Source organism: Trichophyton rubrum (assembly GCF_000151425.1).
Source record: "Trichophyton rubrum CBS 118892 genomic scaffold supercont2.6, whole genome shotgun sequence".
In the NCBI taxonomy this organism is placed as follows: domain Eukaryota; kingdom Fungi; phylum Ascomycota; class Eurotiomycetes; order Onygenales; family Arthrodermataceae; genus Trichophyton; species Trichophyton rubrum.
In genome coordinates, this window is record NW_003456423.1 from 126927 (window position 1) to 151752 (window position 24826).

Consider the following 24826-nt stretch of genomic DNA (forward strand, 5'->3'; position numbering starts at 1 on the left):
TGCTTCCAGCGGAAGAAGCGCAAGTAAACATTAATTCAACAACAGCGCCAGTTATAGATTTGATCCTAGAGCTACGACGGAGTTTTCTTCTTGTGATTCAAGTGACATGAAACTGTCAGTCTGCAGGTTGGCAAGGCTGCAGTACTTATACCGGCGCCAGGGATCTAGCTGTTTCGTCTAAATAACTAATTGCCCGGGTGCTCAACCAGATCTCAACAGCCAGCCTCTTTGGCCATTGTTAGACAACCCTATAGCAACTGACAGCCACTCACGGAAGTTCAGTATTGGGGAGTGCGGGATAATTTGTACGCGATCATCTTTTGGATACTCCCGAAAAAGGCCACTGTTACTAGAAAACGGCCGCAATGTTCCAGGTGAGCTCATGCAACTGCAACTAGGAGCTGCGATTCGAGCTGACACAGCCTGATCCCAGCGTATCCGCGGTGCTATCGATGCTAGGATAGCTGAAGAACAGGCCCGGCAGCGTGCTAGTCAGGAAACTCTGTCTCGTTCGAACTCAGCGGCCCGAAAGTCGAACAATGCATCACCATCTCAACGAACAAGCCGGATAAAGCAAGATAGTTCCGGAATTCCATCCCGTGGACCAGACCCAGCCGAGTTTGATGGCGAGACGATTACCGGAGACGATGAGCCGATGGCAGAGACCGCCTCGTCTAATCAAGGGTCTGAGAAGGGTGGATTTGGGAACCCAGGGCAGCAGCCAGGGCAGCAGGCAAAGGGAGATGCTAAGGAGGCATCTACAGCTGGGTTGAAGGATGGGTCCATGAATGAGTTACCCACCGATATTCGAGTGAGGCTGCGAAGACTGGATAAGCTAGAAGCTAGGTATCAAGGTATGTGTAGGTATGATTCTGCGGTTAGGATCCTGTGAGTTAACAATCACATAAAGAACTGCTCAAGGCTTATCGAGCTGCACACGCCCGAGTCCTTACTATCGAACCTTTCGAAACTGCCCTTCGTGAAAATACGCCTCTTACTTCTATTACAGATCCTCGTGCGTTAACTGAATACCTCAATCAGATTTCATTAAAGGGTGATATGGTGGTGGAAGAGTTGAAGCGGGTATCGTCTGAGCGTGATGAGTTCAGGGCTAAGGTGGAAGCTGCAGAGAAATCTGCAAAGGATGCTTGGAATGAGGTATCTAAACTCAAGAGCAAAAACGATTCCACTGGAGAGACCCAAGCGGAGGACAAGAAGGATGCTACACAGGCTCCGCCGATTAGTCCACCGGGAGCAGAGACTTCAGAAAATCCGAAGAAATCACCAACACCTTCTGTGGCTTCTATGGCCACCGCTATCCCTAGCTTATCTATATTTTCTCCAAAAACGAAACCTGTTTCTTCGCCGCCGCCAGTTGAGGAAACGGAGGAGTTCTTTTCCTTCGACAATGAGATACCACGGCTAGAGTCCGAGATAAAATCTCGTGATAAGGAGATTACGGGGCTCAAGTCTCAGATCAAGACATTGACAAATGATCTCGCCGTGGCTCGCGAATCAACAGAGGGCATGGTTCATAGCCTAGAGTCTGCTACCCGCGAGCTTAGCGGCTTGCGTGAGCACAAAGATCTACAGGAAGCTAAGCTTGTGAGCCAGGAGTCATCATTCAAGGAACAAATTGCAGCCTTGGAATCAAGATTGGCATCAGCTTCATCAGAGCTAGATAACTCTACTGCAGAAATGGGAAAACTGAGGTCTCAGATCAAAGAGAAGGAAGAAGAAATGAGTCGGATAAAGGCAGATATGAATGCTCAAGAGAAGAGCAAGGCAAACGATAAAGAAGCTGGCAAACGGCTGGAAATACTGCAAGGAGTTGTAACAAATCTGAAGTCGCAACTCAAAGAAGCCGAAGACACAATGTCATCCTTGAAGGTAGAGTTGTCTGCTAAAACAGCCGAAACAGACTCTCTCAGTGCTGTTGTTAGCTTCATTGACAAGGGTTTGGATGATAATGAGACGTGGAAATCCGCCAGGGATCGAATTTCCCATGGTGAGTACGTTGATTTCGCAGAAATCAAGAGAAGCATTAGGGGCGCAGACCCTTCGAAGCCCACCGAGGACGTCAATATTCCCGCTGCTACTAAGGCTGCGCCTGCTGCTGCGACTGCAGGGTCCAAAAAGAAGAATAAAAAGAAGAAAAAAGGGACAAAGCAAGAGTCTGACGAGGCGGTTGAAGTGTCAAATGCCAATATACCTCCGCAAAATTCTAGTACCATCAGTGATCTTGAGCTTAAAATTCAAAAACTGGAAACAGAGATCGCGGATAAGGATTCTGCAATCGATCGTCTCTGCTTGAGGCTTAAGGGAGAGGAGAATCTACGCGAGGAGATAGAGACCCTGCAAGATGAAGTGGTAAGTCTTGGACAGGACCACGTTGAGGCAAAGGATAAGGTCAAGGAGTTGCTTGCAGAGAAATCTGCTCTTGAGAAGCGTGCTGCAGAATTCGAAAAAGAGATAGCTAGTCTACGGTTGAGCTCTACACAATCATCAGATGCTGAGAAGGCTCATAAAGGTTTGTCGGTGGAGTTTGAGGACCTGAAGTCAAAAGCATTGATTCTGGAGACGGATCTGAACGCTGCTCAACAGCTGGCAGCTTCTAGGTTTAAAGATCTCTCCGATCTTCGAGACACTCTGCAGAAACTACAGCCTGAGCTACGCTCCCTGCGAGCAGAGTCAGCAGAGCTTAAGAAAGCAAAAGAAGAACTGAAGACAAAGACATCACAAGTGTCAGACCTGGAGCATAAACACGATGATCTACGTTCAGAAATTAAGGGCCTACAATCCTCGGTTGAAGAGAAGGATTCTGAGGTGAAAACGCTGCGCCAAAAGATCAGCCAGGAGACTAATGGAAGACTGAAAGCAGAGCAGGCCCTCGAGGTAGCGCAAGGCGATTTGCGTTACTCTGAAGGGAAAAAGCAAGAGGCGATTGAGGCTAACGAGAAGACTCTACGTGACCTTTCAAAGGCTGAAGAGGAACTTCGAGCATCACAGTCTAGGCTTCGTGATGCTGAAGAACAAGTATCCCAGCTTAATAGAGATATTGAACAGTTACGTGATGACATCAAGCTGAAGACAGCCCAGTACTCCAGCGCTCAAAGTCTGATGAGCAGCATGCGAGACCAGGCATCAGAAATGGCAATGCAGGTAAAGGAAACAACTGAAAGATGCGAAAGCCTAGAAGAAGAGGTTGCGGATGCTCATCGCCTTCTATCTGAACGGTCTCGTGAAGGAGAAACGATGAGGAGGATGCTCTCAGATATCGAGATGAAGGCAGACATAAAAGTGCGGGAACACAAAGAGAGACTCGAGGCCGTCATTGAAGAACGGGACCGAGCCGAGGACGAGGCAAACTCGGTAAACCGAAGAAGAGCCAGGGAGATTGAGGAGTTAAGGACGAAGGCAAGGGATGCGGAGAAAGCCCTGAGAAGGGTAGAAGAAGACAAAGACGAGGTAGAGCATGCACAAAGGGAGTGGAAACGGCGACGAGGCGAGCTGGAATCACAGCTGGAACGCTCTAACCAAGAGCTCGCCGAGGTTAAAGAAGCCATGTCACACTTGCGGGATGCACTCGATGAAAGCGAGCGCCATGCAAGGGATCTAGAAAAGGAGAAGACTGCCCTCCGCCGGTCTATTGAGGAAACCAACCAGCGCCTCGAGAAGCTCAAGCGGACTAACAAGTCCCTCGCTACCGATTTGAAAGCTTCCCAGCTACCGAACAAGCGCGGGATCGACTCTGGTAACAGATCACCGCGCTCCTCTCTTGAATCGGCGAGACAGCGCGGTGTTACTTCTCCGCCCCCAGGCACCAGCAGCGGTCGAAACGGCTCAATCACCCGGAACGATACACCTACTCCGATTGACTACGTTTACCTTAAAAACGTATTGCTACAGTTCTTGGAGCAAAAGGACCGAAACCACCAGAAGCAGTTGATCCCAGTTCTTGGGATGCTGCTGCATTTTGATCCGTAAGTTGTTCACCTCTGAGAGTTGAGCCGAATATTCAACTAAGCTATTTTGCTATCTACAGAACGGACGAGCAGAAATGGATGTCGGCTATATCATCACGATAAATGTAGCGCCTGCTGTAATCTGCATGACTCACATAGCTCACTAATACGATGTAAATTTCGGCCATAATCCGTATCACTATTTAGCCTCTTTCTTGAGTGCAGCCAGCCTTCTCAGCAAACCTCGGATTCTCTGTCAAAGGGCGTGGGTGTCGGGTTCTAGGTTGCGATAACGGGTGTTTGCCACAGGTCGGTCAGTATTCATCCATTATGGGTATATAATGACCCAAACACCCGGGATTCTTTCAGCAATACTAGATTTCTTCCCGTTAAAGAGAAGAGACTTGGATATAGCTATCAAAGCACAGCAAAGCATCAACCCGACAGCATGGCTGGCCAGCCGATTACCAGGCTTGCAACTGAAGACGGTACGAACACACGCGGCCCGGTTCTTTGACAGGGAGAGTGACTGGATAGTTGAACTAACTAGACAAGCAGACATCCCAATCATTCTGCAGTTCATCAACGAGCTCGCAGAGTACGAAAAGGCACAGCATGAAGTCCAGGCCACCCTCTCTTCGCTAAGGGAGACACTCTCGTTCCCGGACTCACCCAAACGAGGCTCCGTCTATACGTTTCTCATTACTCCGCCTGCCACCGAAGCCGACGGCAGCCCGAAACCCGTGGGGATGGCTCTCTTCTTCTATAACTACTCAACTTGGCGATCAGCGCCTGGTGTCTACCTGGAGGACCTTTACGTTCAGCCAGCCTATCGAGGCAAAGGTTACGGCTTCAAACTGCTACAGACACTCGCCCAAGAAGTCATTCGTATCGGTGGGAAGAGACTTGAATGGTCCGTTTTGAAGTGGAATGAGCCCAGTATCAAATTCTACAAGTCCATTGGCGCGGCACCGAAGGATGAGTGGCTGGGGATGTGCGTCTCCGGTGATGCATTGAACAACCTGGCTGGTCAGGGCCCATAATTCGGCATTGACACTCACCCTCTAGATATTGTACATGAACCAGTTGATTATCACAGCCTTTTACATTTGGAGTACTGCAAAGTAATACAGGCTATATAGAGTGTTTCTTGTCACTTCAGACTCATCCACACTTACCACAAGTACGGCCAGAAAATGGCCTTTTCTTTCTTCACTGAAAAGCTTTGGATACATTAGGTCTAGAGAAGCCTACACTGGAGCTCTCTTTGAGCTTGTCATCTCCGTCATCGAATGACCTCAGCGAACTTCGGTTATTCGGAGAGCCTCAAGACAAGTCGAGTTCTCTCTCCTGCGCTGGACCTGATGATTCCCGCTTTTGCCACCGCTGGTCCCCAGAGCTGGTCTGTGATGATAGCTTTCGGAGACGACTTGTAGTTAACCTTGACGCATAGTTGGCTAACGAGTCAACTGACGGCTTGAGGCTGTGAAGAATGGCCGAGCTACCCTGGAACCGTTGAGCAGAGGACGGCGAGGACGGGGATGGCGAGCTGGCCATCAAAGCGGTTGACTGTTTAGTCAACTGTTTAACCCCCTTTGTCCTTTACGAGCTTGCAGAGTTTGTCACGTACGAGACCGTCGACTGGCCCATCCATTCATTCAAGACCGAAGTCTAACCTTGTGCAAAGGCTTACGCTGTCCTGATATCAAGGAAAGGTAGGCGAAAAGACAAAGAAGAGAGAACCGATGGCTTTACGGTCGAAAGCCTGTGCGCAGGAACTTGGCTAACTTGCTTCTTAGACATGACTTACTGAACCAGCCCTTGACGGCCAGAACCGATTTCCGTTAAGATGAGATATCATGACCTCAGCGATGTATGACCTTGTGCTTTTGCCTCCCTCCCCTGGCGGCAGCTGGGAATTCTCCTTGCAGTCGGTGCCAGGGCGAAGCTACTCTTCTGCCCAAAGTCACTTGACATAAAGCACTCGGTCTGGCCGCAAAGGTGTACATGGCCATTCCTTGACGGCCGGATTCCATCTCCCGTAGTTCTCAAAGGGCTGCTCTGGCTACACCGATATCCCGCTTGTTCCATGTATAGTGGACTAGCTGCCGCTCTGGCCCATGCCTTACGCCACAAGTAGCAGACACATCTAAGCGCATGGCAAGTCACCTCCTTTGTCTAGAAGAAAGAAGACAAAGCATAATAGAAAGTAAGCGTTAACTCTACTTTCTTGTCTGTGGGGGTAGAACCAAGTTCAGATGGTGGCCGAAGCTTGTGGAGAAAGCGGATGCAGTATCCAGCTAGCTAACTATATATACCTACAGACAGTTATTCCGCGCATCCCATTTTCGATGTTTCTTCGATGTTTCAGTTGCTTTCAAGAGTCAATCAACCGTTGTCATCTACTACTCACTACCGTACTAGCTATCTTTGGGTAATTCTACAGCGACATCTTGCACAGTGCGGAACCAACACAAGATACAGGCGGAAATGCTCACCTCTCTATCTGTCTTACGTCTCTATTCGACAGATTACTTGACATCTGCAGGCTAGAGGAACAGACCGGAACAGAAGAAATCGGATAGTGGTTGACACTCAACACCAAACTGATACCAAAACTTCTACTTAATACCTATCACCAAGACCCATAGTTGATCGGAAGCCGTGAAGATGGACTTCCCCGCTGGTGGAGTGATAGTCATCGTTATCAACACCACATTTACTTCGCTCGCGATCATCGCCGTGATCCTCAGGTTCTACGCCATCCATGTCATTGGCAGGAACTACTATATGAGTGACTATCTTATAGTCCTAGGTCTGGTATGGCGCAAATGCCCCATCAAAATTATACCACTATGCGGCTAACACTGGCTGTTCATGATATCTGCAGATCTTTACAATCGCCACGGCAGTCCTTGCAATGATTGGTAAGTTAAGGAGTCTATCTGCTTCTGGCGCGACGGTTGCTGACGTTTTATTGCAAACGCCTAGCTGTTATAGATGGCGGCGCAGGTCTACACATGAACCAGGCGACTGACCGCCAGCTTCTGATGTTACTGAAGGTATGAACAAAATGATAATTTGCATCTTATCGTACCATATAACGCATTTAGAAATCTTCACTAACCCGGGAGCATAGACATTCGTTGCAGGGCCTATCCTATGGTCCACGGCTACAACATTAATCAAACTCTCCATCTTATCCTTCTACCATAAAGTGTTTGGCTCGAAACAGTCAATGAGAATCGCTGTTTATATTGAAAGCATTGTCACTATAGCCCTCTATCTGGCCGGAATCCTAGAGCCCTTCTTGCTCTGCCGGCCGTTCAACTATACATGGAACAAAGAGGCACACGGAACCTGCGGTAATGCAACAAAGGCGTATCTAGCTATAGCCGTGGCCAACCTGATCGTCGACTTGTCCATATACCTGCTTCCAATACCCGTGTTGTGGAACCTGCAGATGAATTTGGTCAAGAGACTAGCACTGTGCGGTATATTTGCCATCGGTCTAGTGTAAGTACAATCCTCCCCTATGATTAAGTGCACCCATGTTGATGCTGATGCTCCCGGCTAGTGTTTGCGTTTTCTCTAGCCTTCGAATATATGCCGTTTTGACCCTCGAAGTTAATGATTATTCCCATTCTATGATCAAGGATATAACTTTTGGCGGCTTGGAGGTTGAATTGGGTGCAATAAACGCTTGTCTCCCATTCTATCGACCGCTTGTCGCCAAATATATCCCGAGTCTCAAGTTTGATCGCAACTCTAGCAGAGGGTCATATGGTAGCGCAAAATCTCGGCCAGGTCACGTCCCCTGCAGTAGTGAGGGCGGATCCCGGGACTCACGCGGGTCACAAAACCCATTAAACCCTCCAAGCTGCAACCCTTATGTTGATGAAGTGGTTGGTGAACCATATGCCAATGGAGATGGGCATGTTCAGCTGGACGATAGCTCGCTAGAAAAGGGAATTACCCAAGAGCAAAGGGCCGTCAGTCGTTGATCGAAGGCAGGCAAGTCCCACATGGTATTCTATTGATCATCCGTACCATTATCACCTCCACAAAGTCGGCCAAAGCGTTCTGCCTCCATCCTCTCCGCAGCCAGTCGTCCTTCCGAGATATTGTCCATGATGTCGCAAATCCAACTCGAAAGTTGGCTCACAAGCACCGTATTTATGCGAAACACCACCCACTCATAATGCCACATTAGCCAAACCTCAACCGCACGATGGCAGTTCTCTAGGCACTAGCAGGCAGGTTACGGAGCTACCTACCTATAGTGCTTACTAAAGTTTAATTGGAAAACCTCTAGTATGATTGCTATCGCCGGGCCTTGTGGCTTTCGAATAGCTTTCCGAGGACTGATGGATATTGTTCGGTAATAAAATGACATTATTCTGAGCGTTGATACCCCTGTTTCCTGGTTCAATTGCTGAATGGTAAAAATATTCCACACAATATCAAACGAATGAGTAACCTCAAAGCAAACCTCCACGTCCATTATATCAACTCTCACTTATTTAGTTTCTTGGTCATATGATCAAGGTAAAAGAGCCTCAGGTCCCGCATAAATGAGCTGCCACTCTGAGTGCCGCATCTGGCTTATGAATGGGTATAGTTATAGTCAGTTATATTTCGATTCTTTCGCCAAGGCAGTACGAGAGGTTGTGTGAAGGTCAAATAGCTGAACCGTCAGGTATCTATCTGCGTCCCCGACCTTGATTCCTCCGGGCCCTAGGTGATTTATACATTTTGTTAGAGAGGTTATTCCGCGGGAATATATGGAGTCCTCTGTAAGTAGTTGTACGGAGTATTCAAAGAACACGATAGAAGATAAACGGATGTCAAATACAGCATGAGACTGCTTAGTCAGTAGCTGAATGTCACATGATCTATTATGTAATCCTTCCCCGCCCAAGAAAGACCGCCGAGGGATCCGGGCGATGCCCGTATCAGATCTTCTTTTTTTCTGCAGACCTGAAACGAGAGAGAAGATAAGGAAACAAAACAAGCCGGGTCGGAGTTGTATGATAAGATCAACACGAGCTAGAAAAGAACCCCTTCCGGGTTGCTGTCGGTACTGGGAATCGGGCTGGGGGCGGCCACAATGCTACGTTATACTATAACACTGTGTCATACGGCGTGCTACCTTGCTGAATGGAAGGGGAGTTTCACTCTGGGCTAATGCGCGAAACATATACCCCGATGCAGAGTTGACTATTCCCATTCTGAGTGTTATTGATGCACGACATCACTCCGCTGTTTCCGCAATGCAGATGGTGTTTCTAGAAAGATGCACGGTAGATTTTCCATGGCTCGTTTTAGGAGTGGTACTTTGTCTCCCAGATTTATGATTCGTGGAAGAGAAATAAAGAATCACGATCCAGAAGCAGCGCCAAAAGTCTATACAATGTTAGCATGACCTAGAACTCTTGTCACAGACGTGCTTAACTACCGGGAAAATGGTGTCAATGAAATTGTATGGCTTTTCCTTTACTGCCACGAAAGCAGCAAAAGCGCAAAGCAAGAAAAAGTACTTAACCCTTATTACTAAACAATGATAGATAAGCTTAAGCGGCCCCACATTAAATAAGGTTACCCCAAAGTTCAGATATTTTCTGATTGGCTGGAAGCCCTGCCAGAGGCAAGCCAGCATCTCGGCTTGTTTTCTGCACGAGAAGGAGTGTCATCTGCTTGCATCCCTCTGCATTGCATTCAGCCTGTTAAAAGGGGGGGGACTGCACATTTTTCTTCATCGGCTACCATAAACATACTCGCTTTCCCTCCCGACGTCATGGATAGGTCCTCGGGTAGTCTATCTACAGGAGAGATGAGCCCGGAGGCTCATCTCCAGGGGACTGAGCTGGCAGAGGCTCCCGACCTGGAACTACTGGGTGAGTGCAGGAATTGAAATTTCTTCCAGTTCCCCTCATAAAATATCTGCTAAGGCAGAGTACATTTAGCGGTCATGGGTTATAAGCAGGAACTTCGCCGACATTACTCCACGATTCAGGTGTTTGCTATTGCCTTTAGTATTATGGGATTGCTGCCGTCCATTGCATCGACGCTGTCCTTTTCCGTGCCTGCGGGGCCAGCGGCTATGGTTTGGGTACTTAACCCGCCACCAACCATTAGTTATAGATAGTAACACAGGGCTCTGGGGATATGGCTAACCACCGTGCACTTCCATCTAGGGCTGGTTCACTGCCTGCTTTTTCATATTCATAGTTGGAATCGCTCTGGTAAGTTTAAAACTAGGCCTCGTTTAGCTCGTACGGGAAGTATTACTGAAGTTTAACTCATAATAGGCTGACCTCGGCTCCGCGCTCCCAACATCCGGAGGATTGTATTGGTGGACACACCACTTCGCCGCAGACAAGTGGAAGAACCCCCTTAGCTTTCTCGTTGGTTACAGCAATACCATAGGCCTCATTGGCGGTATATGCTCGGTCGATTGTAAGTGATTTTGTATCCAGTAGCTACCGCCAGTCCTATGCTGATAAAGCTTAAGACAGCTTCGTGCTCATGGTATTCGCCATCGTCTCGTTCGTTCGGGACGGTGAATGGATGGCTTCAAGAAGTCAGATATATGGCGTTTATGCCGCTACCATAATAATCCACGGCATACTTGCAATACTGGCAGCCCCAATCATGCATCGTATACAGTCAGCCTGTATCGTTGCCAATGTTGGTCTAGTACTAGCAACTGTTATTGCATTGCCGATCGGAAGATCAAGAACCGCGGAAGGTATCAATTCTGCAGCCTATGTTTTCAGCCACGTAGAGAACCATACTTCATGGCCAACAGGATGGGCATTCATGCTCTCGTGGCTCTCACCCATCTGGTCCGTCGGTGCTTTTGATTCCTGTGTCCATATGAGCGAAGAGGCCATGAACGCTGCCAAAGCTGTTCCCTATGGAATCTTGGGGGCCATTGGTGCATGTTGGTCCCTTGGTTTTCTATCTCTTTGCATCATCGCCGCCTGTATAAGTACCGACTTAAGCTCGGTCCTCGAGAGCCGGTTTGGTCAGCCGATTGCCCAGGTAACTTCATGTCTTAAGCGCACTTCGTAGGTATCAAGCTAATATATCTTATACATAGATATACTATGATGCTCTGGGGAGAAACGCAGCAATAGGGTTTATGGTGGCCATGGCAACAGTCCAGTTTTTCATGGGTTTAAGCATTGTAAGGAATCCTTCGCCTAGTCGCTTAGAGAAGAGACTGTCTTAACAATATATCCAGGTGATCGCGGCATCTCGACAGACATGGGCCTTTTCCCGTGATGGTGCTCTCCCATTCTCAAACTACATGAAGGTAGTCAGCAGGAGATTCCGTTATCAACCAGCGCGCGCGGTAGTGGGAGTCACCATCACGTCAGTCATACTTGGCTTGCTTTGCCTTATCAACAGCGCTGCCACAAACGCACTATTCTCGCTAACCGTCGCCGGAAACAACGTTGCCTGGGCGACTCCGATATTCTGCCGTATATTCTGGGGCCAGAACAAGTTCAAGCCTGGTGCATTTTACACAGGCCGGCTCAGCACACCAATCGCCATCCTGGCACTCGCGTATCTCTCTTTCTCAGTCACTCTGTCGATGTTCCCAACCGCCGGGCCAGCACCATCCCGTAAGTACTTTCCCACCATCTTTCTCCAGCATTACGCGTCCCATGTTAACACCAATGTTTCCATAGCGGACGCCATGAACTACACTGTCGTGATCAACGGGTGTGTCTGGGTCGGTTCGCTGTTGTACTATTTCGTATCAGCCAAAAATTGGTTCCATGGGCCACAGAGGACTCTAGGCCCAGCATCAGTGTCTCTTGAAGGGAGCGAAGACAAAGAGAAGAGATGATGCGAAGTTCCCTCGAACTGGTGTTATATTGTATGTTCTTCCTGTGCGGTGTTTTTTTTTTTTTTTTTTCCTTCTTCTCTTTTTTCCCACCAAGAGGGATAAATTTACAGTTTTAGAATTAAGCGTAAGTTACTAGAGTTTAGATAAGCTATGCTGACAAAGCAACTCTAATTTGACTGCTGAAACATGATAGACCAGAATATCAACCAAGCCATCTCCGTACCCAACGAGCGAACCAGCGGACGGGGTAGTGACATCGGTACTTCGAGGAATTCTCAGCCAATGTCTGTCGTTTCACCAGTGAAGGATCCTGGCTTGGCGGGCAAATGGTGCAATCCGCAACAAACTTCTTGCGCTTTTGCGACATCGGACATGTTGCGGTACGTTTGAGATCCCTGACCATGGAGCACAGGCTAGTTTGTCTCCAGAGCTTCGCATCGCTTTGTGTCTTCCCCGCCAGGTAGAGAGGTAGTTGAACCGTCGGGTAGCCGAAGCTCTCCTCAGAGACTTATTTATGCTGCTTACTTCCCCCGGATTCCTGGCTTGCTGAGGGGGCCGTCTTCGCCTTTGTTTGTCCTGTTACTTTCCCCCTGCTTTTTTTTTTTTTTTTTTCTTTTTGACAATCCGCGCTGGAAGAATATATTCCAAGTCTAAGACTCCACTTATAGACCTGGAGGCTGGTTAGTAACTGCAGCTTCGGTTGGTGTTGCCGGATACTTGTCTGGCGCCCGTCTGCATTACCGACCTGGCGACACGGAACAGTTCATAAGACGGAAACGAAGCAGGAAAAGGGAAGACGGAATTGCCGAGGGTCTCTCTCCATTATGGCTGTTACTGAAAGCCATACTGATGGCGCGGATACGATCATTCCCACGAGTGCGCATGGCAAGCCGCCGGGTGATCCAGTCCTGCTGGAAAGCGCAATGCCCGAGGAAACTCCCCAGAATGCCCCGTTGCACCGCACTCTGAAGTCGAGGCATCTTCAGATGATTGCCATCGGAGGTGCGTCTTGCTTTTCTGCTTTGGTTGTTCTTCTACGCCTGATCAACTAGTTAATGTTATGTTTGGAACAGGCATCATTGGCCCTGGTTTACTTGTTGGATCCGGAAATGCCCTACACGTTGCTGGGCCTGCCGGCATTCTCATCAGCTTCACACTCGTTGGAATCCTTGTTTTCTTCGTAATGTAAGTGCTTCCCCTGTGATATACAAAGACAGTCCGGTACTCATACTTACTATATAAGGCAATCTTTGGGCGAAATGGCTACTCTTATCCCTGTGTCGGGATCGTTTACAGAATATTCAGCTCGTTTTGTTGATCCGTCGCTGGCTTTTGGTCTTGGTTGGGCTTATTGGTATTTATGGGTTACCGTTAGTTTCCGTTCATCCCCACTACCCGTTTCCTTATATTTGATTCATATTCATGATAACTGACGATTCTCAGGTCCTTTCTAACGAATACAATGCATTAGCTCTTGTTATGGGCTACTGGACAGATGTTGTACCGCAATGGGCATGGATTCTTATGTTTTGGGTCATCTTCTTAACGCTGTCAAATCTTGGAGTTCTAACGTATGGCGAGGTTGAGTTCTGGCTTGCCTTGTAAGTATTTACAACCTTGACCTTTTTTTCTGTATGGTAGCTAATCATAACTTGTGTATAGGATCAAAGTCATCTCCCTCACGGTATTCTTTATCCTTGCAACAGTTATCAGTGCCGGTGGTATTGGCGGCAAAACAATCGGGTTCAAGTATTGGAGCAATCCTGGCGCTTTTGCCGATTCTATCAACGGAGTAGCAAAGACATTTGTGATCGCAGGCACACTCTATGCTGGGACTGAAATGTATGATACACCGCCAACCTTATCGCCCGGTTGAGTCTCTCGTCTTACACAGTCTAGGGTTGGTATTACTGCTGGTGAATCGGCGAACCCCCGAACCGCCGTTCCAACCGCTATCCGCCAGGTCTTTTGGCGTATCTTGATCTTCTACGTCGGTGTGTACTCCTTCAATAACGCCTCTCCTATATCGTCTACAAAGCTAACATAACGTTAGGGATGATGTTCTTCATTGGTATCCTACTACCATATGACGACAAGCGCCTCCTGTCCTCTGGCTCCAAGACAGCGCAGTCACCTCTCACCATTGCACTCTCCGATGCCGGTATTCTTCCAGCAGCTCATCTGATCAATGGTTTGATCGTTATATCTGTGATCTCTGCTGGTAACAGTTCCCTGTATGTTGCATCTCGCACGATACTGTACATGGGACGATCCGGCAAGGCGCCGGCTATCCTAGGTCGAACAAACAAAGCCGGTGTTCCCTGGGTTGCTTTGCTGTTTACCAATCTGGTTGCTTGCATTTCCTTCCTTTCCTTGTCTTCCAGTGCCGGAAAGTTATATTCCGCACTTATTACTTTGTCAGGAGGTACGAATCCACAAAGAACCCCAGTTAATCCTGCATTTACTGACAAGTTTTCTCCAAGTGTGTACATTCATCGTTTGGGCTGTCATAGCCGTAACCCACATTCATTTCCGACAGGCCCTCTCCATCCAAGGCGAAGATACCTCTGTGCTACCATTCCAAGCTATGTTCTACCCTTGGGGAACATATATTGCCCTCGCAGCAAACATATTTTTGATTTTCTTCCAGGGATACACCGCTTTCCTCCACCCATTTAGCGCTGAAGATTTCGTTGTCAACTACATCCTCCTTCCCGTGTTCGCTGTTCTTGTTCTTGCCTGGAAATTCGCTAAACAGACTAAGATCGTTAAACTAGAAGAGATGGATATATGGAGTGGAAGAAGGGAGTACGGAGATGATATTACAGAAGATGTCTCCAAGAAGACCGTTTGGACCAAGATTAAGGATATCATTGTTGGTTAATCCCCCCGATAATCCTTCTATCCCTTACGATATGATGCATATAGAAGTACTCGTATTAGTGATCAAATATATATATTATGATTTTATATCTGATTTTTGTATATTTTATTTATATTTTATTTATCTCATGAATCGTTGCGCTACTCTGAATGTTCAACGCCAAGAACAGCCAATCACACACAAGAATAGTAAAACAGGACAAAGGGAGTAAGTTTCGGTGCGCTGTCGCAGTGGAGGTTAGGAGGCAAAATACCAACTTGTCAAAGCGCCCAGCGCTATCGGTTAGTTTAAGTTAAAGAATCGGGTCTGGCCATTTATTAAGAAAGGAATGTAAGGGAAAGAATCGGGATTTGAGTGACAGAGGATCACATAAATTTCCTCTGTTTTATCGGACTAGGGGTCCGTAGATGATCCTGAGACACATAACCGGATGGTGGGCCGAGTTCAAGCTGTCTCAGAGGCCGGCCTTCCGGCCCCTGATTGTCTCTGAAAACACTTCGGTGGGCAGGATGACTGAAAAAAGGGTTATCTGTTTCTGGTCTTGAATGACCTGATGTATAGCTGCTGACATGAGCCTGTTGGGAGGGCATATGTGGAGGCGGAGGATATCCCGTATAGCCAGGTGGCATATGAGGTGGATTGTTTGATTTGTTGCGGAAGAATGAAAATGTGAGGTTGGAGACAGTGACGCAGGCCGCTATGGAGGATATGAAAAAGAACTGTGCGCAGTCAGTACTGTAACATTATTTTTCGAAAGAGGTTGGGTAGAGGCAACTCGTACCATTGCTTTGAAACTAATTGGTTCAATAAAGCCGTTGAATATCTCCGCCAGCGTCTGTGCAGATACCCTTGCTCGACCAACCTTTGCAGGATCTCTATGCATGCATCTCTCCCAGTTGTCGCAGACCGTTTCCAGAGCAGGTAATCTTCTCCCATCGGGATCACCGCAGCGGTTCTCGACGTAGTTTTTCGTGCATGTGGCTATCTCCGCCAGAATATCTGCGGACTGGCTTTCACTAGCGATCTCAACGTCGTGTTTAATGGCAAGCAAGAAAGCAACAATGACATATAGTATCAGAAATGCGATTATCAAGTTAAATGTGAATTGGGCGTAGTATGACAGTATTCGAGGGATATGCGGATGAGTTTCGAGAAACGTAAAGAGGCGCGATAGGTATGGTATGTGGCTTGTGTTTTCAATCTGGTTGGTCTGTTGTGCCTTTCCTGGCTTTCGGTCCAATTCGCGACTGCTCGGCCGGTCATCAGTGCTGTCTTCACTAGCATGGCGGATGTGTCTGAGCTCCCGGTCTCGTCTCCTCCTCTTCTGGACCTTTTTCACCAGGGAATTAGAGAACTTGTTTGAGCGCGGTACTTCTCCACGACCCGAGCTAGGTGCAGCTGGAGCGTATATACCGTAGAGATTGAAAAGGGAATTGCGTCGTGTGGCTTTCGACGGCTGTTCAGGGGTCTCGTCGTTATCTGCATGCTCGGGAGATGACAGGTTTTCCGCTCCTGACGAGATGTCCGCATCTAGTTTCCGTGGAGTCGTGAAAGATGAGCCGCGGGTAAGATTGACGTTTGCGAATGAAGGTTGTGTCAGGTTCTTCGACTGTGTCGACTGCTCTCGTGGTGGTGCTGGAGTCTGTGGTTTTATGGGGGACGCAAATGTCCGACGAGCATCTGGAGAGGAACAAGTGAGCAAGGTTACCTACTTCGCACGACACAGCCTCCGCGTTCATACTTACTTGCGTGTTCGTTCTTCAGGGCGAGTTGGTAGAATGGCGAAGTGGCATCTCCTGGAGCTCTTGTCTGCCACTCAAAGTCCATGGGAGCTTCGTTGGAGCGGTTCTGCATGATGACGGTTCGCGATTAGCATGTTAAGGACCGGTGTCCACAACATTCGCAGTTCAGAGCTGGGTGCGGTCAATCGTCAGCAGCGATGTCCGAAAGGTTTGCAATCCTTTTATTCTGTTTGCTTTCGTTTCTCTTGATTTCTGGTTGTTCTTTTGCTATTTCTTTTTATTTCTATTATTTTTTTTATTTTTATTTTCTGTTTTTTGTTGATGTTGTTGGCCAAAGCTTTCGTTGACTAATCAACAAGGTAGCGTCATGTGACTTAATATGCTTAATAATTTTAAGCCTCCTTTATTATGTAATCAATGACATCACTTTCATTATTGACTGATGAAGAGATGTAGACCAGAGAGAGGGCTTTGTATTGTAAAACATAAAGCATAAGACTGAATAAGACTGAATTAACCCTATATATACAATCCACTAGTCTATACGGTAAGAAATGCACCGGAAAAATTAAGCATACTAACGCCCTGAATGCCAACTCCTGAAGATATTAACTCGACATTTCTAGCCAAAATGTGCAGGACTGTATATAGGTATAAAGCTATACAGAGCTTGAAACATATGTACGGATGGAGGGAATTAATTAACCCGGGGGGTATCCATTAGTTACAGAGGCATCCAACTTGAATGGCCTCTTCTTCTCCACTTTGTCTCAAAGTGGATGCGATATTGTTATATCACTCCGCGGTGCAAAGGATGTAGATCATCTGCATGGGCTTCTGCGGCCCGGAGAGGGGGGGTTATCGTTGAGGCATCTGAAGCAGGACTCTTAACGCGAGCGTAATCCACCGAGGGACAGGGTATCATGAAACCATTTGGAAAAAGGTCAGAAACCAGCTTTCGAAACCGTTGCCGTCAGTAAGGTAGGATATCAAGTCCCTTGTCAACTAAGCTACAGTGTTAGCCAGGCACCAAGAGGCACCAACAGGAGACATTTGACTCAAAACTTACCCATAACCTTATCCCATCTAGTCTTCCCTTCTACATCATCACTCTTGTCTCTCATGGCCCATAAATCCTGTAAAAACGATCGGCAATTCCTTGCATTTCCCATGCCATAGCGATGTTCAAAATTCAAAAGCAAGGTATTGATGCTGTCCCTGTCTGGCCCTGCAGATGCTTCACAGCCAGCTGTAAAGAGAGGTTGTAGCACGGCAATTCCAGGGCAAGGTTCGCCCAGGAACCGAACCTTGCATATCCGACTGATGATATGTTTTACCGAACTCTGAACCAAAGGATCTGTCGAGGTCAGATTGAGGATACGGCGATAAATTTGAACGAGGGCGACGTGGTGAAAGGCTTCGTCAACAGTGGCAAAGTCATTTTTGTGCACCGAAGCATCGACCGTGGGCCTAAATCTCCGTTCCTGAGGGCCCATCTTTGAATGTATCTCATTGATGAGCTGGTAGCTTTCATCGAGTACTGAGAGCGGAATGCGGTTCTTTGGGTCCGAGTCCGCAGGGAAATGTGTTTCATCTTGTTTGAGAGCCAGGTCAGCCTCTATCGCAAGACGGTTGATTTTTTTGAAGATCGGTCCTAATGAGGACGAGAATCCAGCCAAATCGTCGATTTTATCATCACTTATCAACTTTCGCATCTGAAGAAGGGCGCGGGAATCGTTTGGCATAACCAGATTGCCTGTTAATAGAGCAACGGTTTCGATGGATAGATACCATCGCCACAGAAGAGACATGGTATTGGTGAGTGAGTCTGGAGAAGCCTTTGACTTCTCTAGATAGGAAGATATTATTGCCGTTGTGCCCTGCAGGTGAGACCGCCATGAACCAGGGCTACGGCCATCCGAGACAAAGTCAGAATGGCACAGGGTAAGGGTAGTTGCGACTACTGATTCGTCCAAGCTAGCCCCGGGCCTGGCCAGAGCGTCTTGCAGCTGACGGAGGCTGGAGGCTTTGAGATGACTGAGCTCTGACATGCTTTGGTCCATGCCCAGGGTCAATCTGTGAGTGGCTGCAAGGCTCAGCAGGGCGTTCATGAGATGAGGGGTCTGTGTAGCCATGGGCACGAGAACCCGGCAGAACATGTCCTGAATTGGCGAATGACATGACATCGACAATGTGGTGCATGATATGAAATGATCAAGGAGGTTCTGCTGCTGTTTCGGCAGCCAGCTCAGCTCGAACGGGTTGGCTTGAACATCGGGCGTGGGCGGAGTATATCTGATCAGGCGGCTCTCGAATTCGATGGGGTCGTCTGAAGCTGACGAGGGAGGCGGCGTTGCCAGCGAAGAATCTTTCCCGTCGTTGATATCAACTATAAGTCACGAGTCAGGTAACCAAGGAGAAGCAGTTATTAATGACCTAATAATAAGCCAGGATTACTCGGAGCAACAGCTGCTGCCCGCGAGATATGAGAGTGGGGCCCCATACATTGTAACGCCTGCTGCCCCTGCGACTGTTCCACCACGGCATCCACGGAGCTTGACGAGCGCTCTCCTGCTTTTGACCCATAAATAAATGCCGTGCTACCTGAACTCGCGAATAGAGAAAACGAGATGAAAAGTTTAGCCTCATAAAATCGTGTATATAACTTTTAGGGGGGAAGGGGAAGGGGGGTGCGGCACGGCTAAAAACGAAGCAATAATAATAACTTCAGCCCTGCCATGTGGCCCTGCGGGAGAAGCTCCGTCTGGGCATGCCAGGGTCAGACGAGAGCGAGAACGGGGAGTAATATAAAACAAGTCACTCCGTCGTTGCAGGGTCAGGCGGGAGGAGGCCGTGGGCAGACGATAATGCGAAGAGTCCGACGTGAGGTACGTACCTGAAGACGAGACGACCGGCAGCTGCACCAGACTGGGATCGCTCTTCATGCACTCGCCAAACCGGGACTTGGAGAAGGGCCGGCCCCCCCAGGAGAGCCGCATGGTATAGGTGCATTGCTTGCCGGCGCGCTCGCACCCTGTGCATGCAGGCTTCTTCTCGTCACACTTGCGATGCCGCTGGCGGCACTCAGTGCAACCGGACCGCGAGCGCCGCTTCTGCGCATCGGGCTGCATGGCCAGCGGACAAGGGAGTTCGGTCGGTCGGCGTCGGACAAGGATCGATAGTGGAAGCGGCTCGCCCAACACGCCAGGCTGGGCGTCAGAGACGGGAGACGGCTTTTGGGGATGGCTAGTCGGTGGGCTCAGCGCTCAGGAAGGGCGAGTTTGCGTGAGAGGGAGAAGCGCAAACTTCGTCGCTGCGTCGCTGGCTTCCTGGCTTTCCTGGCTTTCCTGGCGCTCGGGGGGCGGTGCGGCGCGCAGCGGCCAATCAGCGTCCGCAGGTGGTTGTAAGTTCCCTTGTAGGCTTAGCGCCGGCGGCTATTAGGTAATATTTATACTGATTAGTCAGCATGCATATACTCGACATTTAGGGGCTGCATATTGAGTATCGATATTGGTATTAAAGATAACTTTATTATATTTACTATACCGGCTAGTATCGTCTACTTAGCAGCTTATACATTATGCTATAGTCCCGACTGCAGGAATTTTCTGGCTTCCTCTAGCTCCTGCCTTGCTTCAATTATGTTGGTGATAACCGAAGGAAACAGCTTGTATATCGAATTTGTCAACTGGATTGGGCGGCAGCTTTTCAGTTCTGTTGCATCACCCTTGTCCTTGTAGAGGATTTCGACGCGTTGTCTTGACAAACACTAGAATATACCGACCATTCAACCAAAAGGGCGAGCGAGGATAGAGTTGTCATTTTGATATCCAGTTACTTTTCAACAACAGAAGGGTAACCCAGGGCATAGAGGGCAGAGAAGTAGGTGTAGGAGATGTAAGGAAAGAAAAACATGAGCCCGGTTATGGGAGCAGAAGCACAATATATATATATATATTGGAAGCCCAGATGGACATTCACTTTGGCAGTTGGTGCTTGCGGCCATTCACAGTGCTTACATAATACACTACTCATTCACGTGAGATCATCATCGCTTAATAAGCCCACACATTCTCTCAGGCATTTTTTTTCTGGTGGGATGCGCAGAATCAAAGACGAGGAAGCACAAACAAACATCGAAAGCCAATGGCTAAGGGTGATAGTTGATTGTTATCTATCAAATGAATGACTTCGGGTCAGGATGAAACAGACAAAATGCAATGCTGGGTATACTGGTACAAGTCATGTCATCAAGAAACGCCTGCGTCGTCCCCAATAGTTCCTCTCATGATGCTTGACCAGGAGGGGGAATGAAGAACAACAACGAAAACACCACAAAAGACAAAAAGAAGACAAAAGGATTTAACCGTTCGTCTTTAGCAGTCGTCATTAACTCAAGGGAAACAGATAAAACGTCTTCAAAAAACAGAACGATATATCGGATCGGCCAGAGATCATTATTGCCGGGCAGAATATCAGGATATCATTACTAACAATGTACAGTGGGGAAGGCAAAGAGGAAGAAGCAGCAGCAGAAGAGGGGGCGCTGAGTGGGAGAGTTAATAGTTGACAGGTTCGATGAGCTCGAATCCGTCCTCGTGGCCGCCATATCCCTCGTCGAAGTCCTCTGGATCGACCAAGCCGACGAATTCGTACTCTCGCGCAAGCTTCTCCGTCTGCTTGGTCTCGAATTTGTCTACTGCCTGCACGACAGCGGCGCTGAGCACATGGCCTCCGTGGGCAGGGCTTGTGTTGGCGTCAAAGGAGTATAAAGGGTCTAGGCCTTCAGGAGTAGCTGGTGGATCGAGCTCTTCCTCATCAGATGAAGACTCTGCTCCCCGGGACTCCCTTACGGCTTGGTTGATTGCATGCTGGATCGATACCTTGACAGGTACCTTGGAGTTGGACCCCGCAGCACTGAAAGAGCCGGATCTCCGTTAGCTGTGGCATGACCTGAGAGCGGACCTGCAAAACATACCCCGAATATTCAAGCAGAAGTTTTGGTCGCGGGCGGCAAATCCGGACCTCCTTCTGCCCCCTCATGGGGCGAGTATTTGGCACAAACTCCGAAGTGTTGGTATTCTTCGATTTGACACCGGTCTTGGGAGTTGCGGTAGCCTTCCGAGTCTCTTTGCTACGGTTGCCAACGTGGGAATTTCGAGTCATATTTTGGGCTAAGGTGGTGACTACGGTAGGAGAAGGGAAAAGAGTCGAAGGAACACCAAGAGCCGATGGTAGGCTTCTAGCCTCTGGCCTGTAGGCAAAAGTCGTTGACGTGAGGCTCGGTCGATAGCCGGCTTCCACCGTCAGCGCAAGGTGTGTTCAACAAAGGGTCAGGTTAAGATGGACAGCTTTCCAGGGCAAGAGAAGGTAAGTCTGGGTGGTTAAGATGCCAGAGAGAGGGTGTCAGGTCAACTGCCGGCTGGCTAGCACTCCGTCTGGGTCACAGTCTTGCATTTATATCCTCGTCTCGCTCAGCTCACGAACGCCGGTTGAGTCACAAGGTGAATCATCCGCCTGCAACTGGCCCTGCCCCTGGTAACGGCGAAACGAAGGCGATGACGACACGGGCGGTTACAGCGTCACGTGGTGCTGCCTCGGGTGTATTTTTGGTATTGTGTTACAGCAATACAGCTTATCTCATCTTATCTTCCAGTTGCGATAAGAGACTTCGAAACATATTTTGGATAGACTTGATGACATCACGTCGACCGTTCTTCAACTTTTCTTTCGAGGTACTCATCTTCATCTGCCCGCGTCTATCTGCACTTCTATCTTCGCCTTCAAATATGCCTGTCCGAAACTTTTGGATCGAGTTTTCCTTAACTCCCATCCTCTTCGCAGCTTACACCACGACACACTGACAATTTATCAATTCGCTATCCATAGCGTTTACTGCAGAGAGAGGTTTGATACTATCAAAGTCGGGATAACCGCACCCATTAAACAGAATAACCAGGTTTCTTGAACATGGAACTCATAGACCGTCTCCCAAGTCGTCAGGGCAGGAAATAACTCAAAGCAATGAACGTTGTTTCGTCCGCACTTTGTCACTATCAGGTACCTCAAGGGGCAATACAAGTTGCGTATACGGGAGCGTGATGGCGGCTGCATGATCTCACGCCAAATGAACAAAGACGCTTCCGAATGACTGGGATCTCGCTGCACCCATATCTTTCTTCTCTCTTCAACCTTTACGCAGATTAGATTTGGGAATGCAATTTAGGACGGCCGAGGTATCGATTCTCCCGGCAATGGGCTTCTTCTAAGGCCAGACATTCACGAAGAATGGGATGGCTACGCAATAGCTGTGAACCTCGCCGACGATTACTGCGTTCAGAGCGTCAGGGCGCATGCAGCCCGTTATCACAATACCATACTTCATCCCGCCTGCCTAGGCCCAGTGGCCCCAGCCGTGTTAGTGACGCGCTCTTCCAGTGGAACTATGAGCAATCTGTCTTCTCCAATATGAGTAGTGCAGGCGAGGTTTCGTTGGATTTCGATTTCCCCCAGGTACGGACATGATGCGAGGGATTAGGGAAGGGCCAAAGGCAAACGAACGTATGGAAATAGAACTCTTTGGACGTCTTTACATTTGCGAGAATGATCAAGTCGATGGCTAGATCCAAAGCAATGACTGCTACAAAAATTCCTGAGAGTGGAGGAGGTTGACGAAAGGGAAGAGCAAGACAGGGGAAGTAGCTGGTGGAAGCTTGCGGATGACTCCCAACCATCCCAGGACCAAAAAAAAAAAAAAAAGAAAAAACGAGTTTTATTGGCTGTGCCGCCCCCATCCTGCATGAGGACCCGGTTACCTTGTGGGGATGGATGCCTAGCTACCGATCTATAGTCGGCAGCCTCGCTCACGAAGAGTCATCTCAGAACGCCCTTGTCCAGCTACAACTTGCTCTGCATGCTTATCATTTGATCATGGCTGCACTATGCAGGCCCATTTGTGGGGGATCAGTTGTTCTGGATCGACTCCGGCGGTTTGACTATGTCTTTGGCCCTGTCATATTCGCTCAGCACCCGGGTACTAAAACGCAAAACATCGCGAATCAGCTTCTCCTGTTCAAGCACCAGGCTACACCGAGAACTCACCACTCTTCCTTCCCCTCCCAAGGTTGCGCATCTTACGTCTTGTCGTGCATGGTATTGAAGCATGATCTAAACATCGAACGATGCGGGGAGCTACGGGAGTCACCTCTGCTTCCGCCTGCTTCCAACTGACTATCCGTACTGAGGGGGTAAACACGGCGCAGCTGGTCAGTTCGCCAGCCAACGAGGTGCAACAATTGCATGGGGTAGTGAGAAAATAGCCGATAGGCACGATATAATTAGCTCTGCATATTCTTAAATTAAAATTAACCCGCTCCTCCAGCAGCGTCATCTCCAACAATACTAGCATCCAGCTCTCCCTCATCTTCTTCATTGGGCAGCCGATCTGGGAACCACCCGAACTGCGCCATGTCGACGTAGAACTCATTCATGCCATCAGAGCGTACAATGACCCCTTCTTGCTCTAGAGCTTCTGCCTGTCTCGCTGCCGAACCCGGCCCGCTGTTGGCGCAAACCATGTTAATCTAAATTGCGCACTCATTGTCTATTTCACATGCGGAGTCCAAAGGCGTCATACCGGTGGGATATCATCCCTTTTGAATTGATAACTCGCTGCCAGGGTACGTTGTCGTTGTTATAATACTCGTCTGGGCTTGACGGGAGATGCTTGAGGCAGATTCCAACCTGTCGAGACCGTTGAGCTGTACGACCGTATATGTTAGACACATTAAGGTAGAGATCGCAATGGCTATGAGCTATCACTCATTTATGAACTCACGGTGTCCTAGCAGACGAGCTATATGGCCGTAGGATGTCACTTTGCCATAGGGAATCTGCTGGATGGCTTCGTACACTGCGTTAAACCACCACTCTGCTTCGTCTGTACGAGCCATGGAGCCCCAATGATGACTCGACGGCTGGAACTAATGAAGGTATCATACAGAACGAGAAATATCAATCAAGCAGGGTGAGAGATGCCTGAACTTGTCAAGTTAGCTGAACATATTGCTGAGGCCGAAAATACGAGTTTGAGTCAAACTCGGTTTAACTAGTTATTTCGTCTCACTTTGGCTTCTTTTCTACCTTCAACATAAGGAAGACCATCAAACATGATCATTCTCTGGCATGATATCATCCTTTTTCTCCTCCTTCTTCTATTCCTTTTTTCAACTTTTCCTCTTCTTGTGACCGCTATCATCTTGGAGCTGCTCGATATGCATTCACTGAGCCATAAAAGCTCTGGCCTAGCACCTAAATAACTACCAGCAAACACTGTAATAACTTCACCAAGTTATCAGTTCTCTTCCCATCTACC

At 48.4% G+C, this 24826-nt stretch overlaps 11 protein-coding genes across 11 annotated transcripts; 7 read left to right on the forward strand and 4 right to left on the reverse strand.

Annotated features, from left to right (window-relative positions):
- Positions 1-365: 365 nt before the first annotated feature.
- TERG_05449 (uncharacterized protein) lies at positions 366-3987 on the forward strand (the record flags this gene model as incomplete). Its single annotated transcript, XM_003233526.1, has 3 exons — positions 366-374; positions 434-854; positions 911-3987. The coding sequence occupies 3 exons, from the start codon at positions 366-368 to the stop codon at positions 3985-3987; spliced, it is 3507 nt and encodes a 1168-aa protein (XP_003233574.1).
- A 319-nt stretch (positions 3988-4306) lies between these two features.
- On the forward strand, positions 4307-5008 carry TERG_05450 (uncharacterized protein; the record flags this gene model as incomplete). Its single annotated transcript, XM_047748437.1, has 1 exon — positions 4307-5008. One exon carries the CDS (start codon positions 4307-4309, stop codon positions 5006-5008), a length of 702 nt encoding a protein of 233 aa, XP_047604419.1.
- A 1627-nt stretch (positions 5009-6635) lies between these two features.
- TERG_05451 (uncharacterized protein) lies at positions 6636-7969 on the forward strand (the record flags this gene model as incomplete). Its single annotated transcript, XM_003233528.1, has 5 exons — positions 6636-6785; positions 6856-6892; positions 6957-7027; positions 7105-7481; positions 7543-7969. The coding sequence occupies 5 exons, from the start codon at positions 6636-6638 to the stop codon at positions 7967-7969; spliced, it is 1062 nt and encodes a 353-aa protein (XP_003233576.1).
- Positions 7970-9044: 1075 nt separating this feature from the next.
- TERG_05452 (uncharacterized protein) lies at positions 9045-11826 on the forward strand (the record flags this gene model as incomplete). The annotated part of the gene is made up of 8 exons (XM_003233529.2): positions 9045-9862; positions 9932-10077; positions 10163-10210; positions 10277-10424; positions 10480-11012; positions 11071-11157; positions 11215-11599; positions 11666-11826. Exons 1-8 carry the CDS (start codon positions 9763-9765, stop codon positions 11824-11826), a joined length of 1608 nt encoding a protein of 535 aa, XP_003233577.1. The 5' UTR covers positions 9045-9762.
- Positions 11827-12774: 948 nt separating this feature from the next.
- TERG_05453 (uncharacterized protein) lies at positions 12775-14785 on the forward strand. The gene is made up of 2 exons (XM_047748438.1): positions 12775-13011; positions 13070-14785. Exon 2 carries the CDS (start codon positions 13882-13884, stop codon positions 14503-14505), a length of 624 nt encoding a protein of 207 aa, XP_047604420.1. The 5' UTR covers positions 12775-13011; positions 13070-13881; the 3' UTR covers positions 14506-14785.
- A 49-nt stretch (positions 14786-14834) lies between these two features.
- TERG_05454 (uncharacterized protein) lies at positions 14835-16732 on the reverse strand. Its single transcript, XM_047748439.1, has 2 exons — positions 16456-16732; positions 14835-16390 (listed from the first exon to the last, which is right to left on the reverse strand). Exons 1-2 carry the CDS (start codon positions 16562-16564, stop codon positions 15408-15410), a joined length of 1092 nt encoding a protein of 363 aa, XP_047604421.1. The 5' UTR covers positions 16565-16732; the 3' UTR covers positions 14835-15407.
- Positions 16733-16769: 37 nt separating this feature from the next.
- TERG_05455 (uncharacterized protein) lies at positions 16770-19583 on the reverse strand (the record flags this gene model as incomplete). The annotated part of the gene is made up of 3 exons (XM_003233532.2): positions 16770-17457; positions 17522-18841; positions 19349-19583. The coding sequence occupies 3 exons, from the start codon at positions 19581-19583 to the stop codon at positions 17426-17428; spliced, it is 1587 nt and encodes a 528-aa protein (XP_003233580.1). The 3' UTR covers positions 16770-17425.
- A 1428-nt stretch (positions 19584-21011) lies between these two features.
- On the reverse strand, positions 21012-21618 carry TERG_05456 (uncharacterized protein; the record flags this gene model as incomplete). Its single annotated transcript, XM_003233533.1, has 2 exons — positions 21012-21369; positions 21431-21618. 2 exons carry the CDS (start codon positions 21616-21618, stop codon positions 21012-21014), a joined length of 546 nt encoding a protein of 181 aa, XP_003233581.1.
- Positions 21619-22740: 1122 nt separating this feature from the next.
- On the forward strand, positions 22741-23124 carry TERG_12288 (uncharacterized protein; the record flags this gene model as incomplete). The annotated part of the gene is made up of 2 exons (XM_047751266.1): positions 22741-22965; positions 23026-23124. The coding sequence occupies 2 exons, from the start codon at positions 22741-22743 to the stop codon at positions 23122-23124; spliced, it is 324 nt and encodes a 107-aa protein (XP_047606599.1).
- A 156-nt stretch (positions 23125-23280) lies between these two features.
- TERG_12289 (uncharacterized protein) lies at positions 23281-23682 on the forward strand (the record flags this gene model as incomplete). The annotated part of the gene is made up of 1 exon (XM_047751267.1): positions 23281-23682. One exon carries the CDS (start codon positions 23281-23283, stop codon positions 23680-23682), a length of 402 nt encoding a protein of 133 aa, XP_047606600.1.
- Positions 23683-23816: 134 nt separating this feature from the next.
- Positions 23817-24404, reverse strand: TERG_05458 (uncharacterized protein; the record flags this gene model as incomplete). Its single annotated transcript, XM_003233535.1, has 3 exons — positions 23817-24012; positions 24089-24212; positions 24290-24404. 3 exons carry the CDS (start codon positions 24402-24404, stop codon positions 23817-23819), a joined length of 435 nt encoding a protein of 144 aa, XP_003233583.1.
- Between the last annotated feature and the right edge of the window lie 422 nt (positions 24405-24826).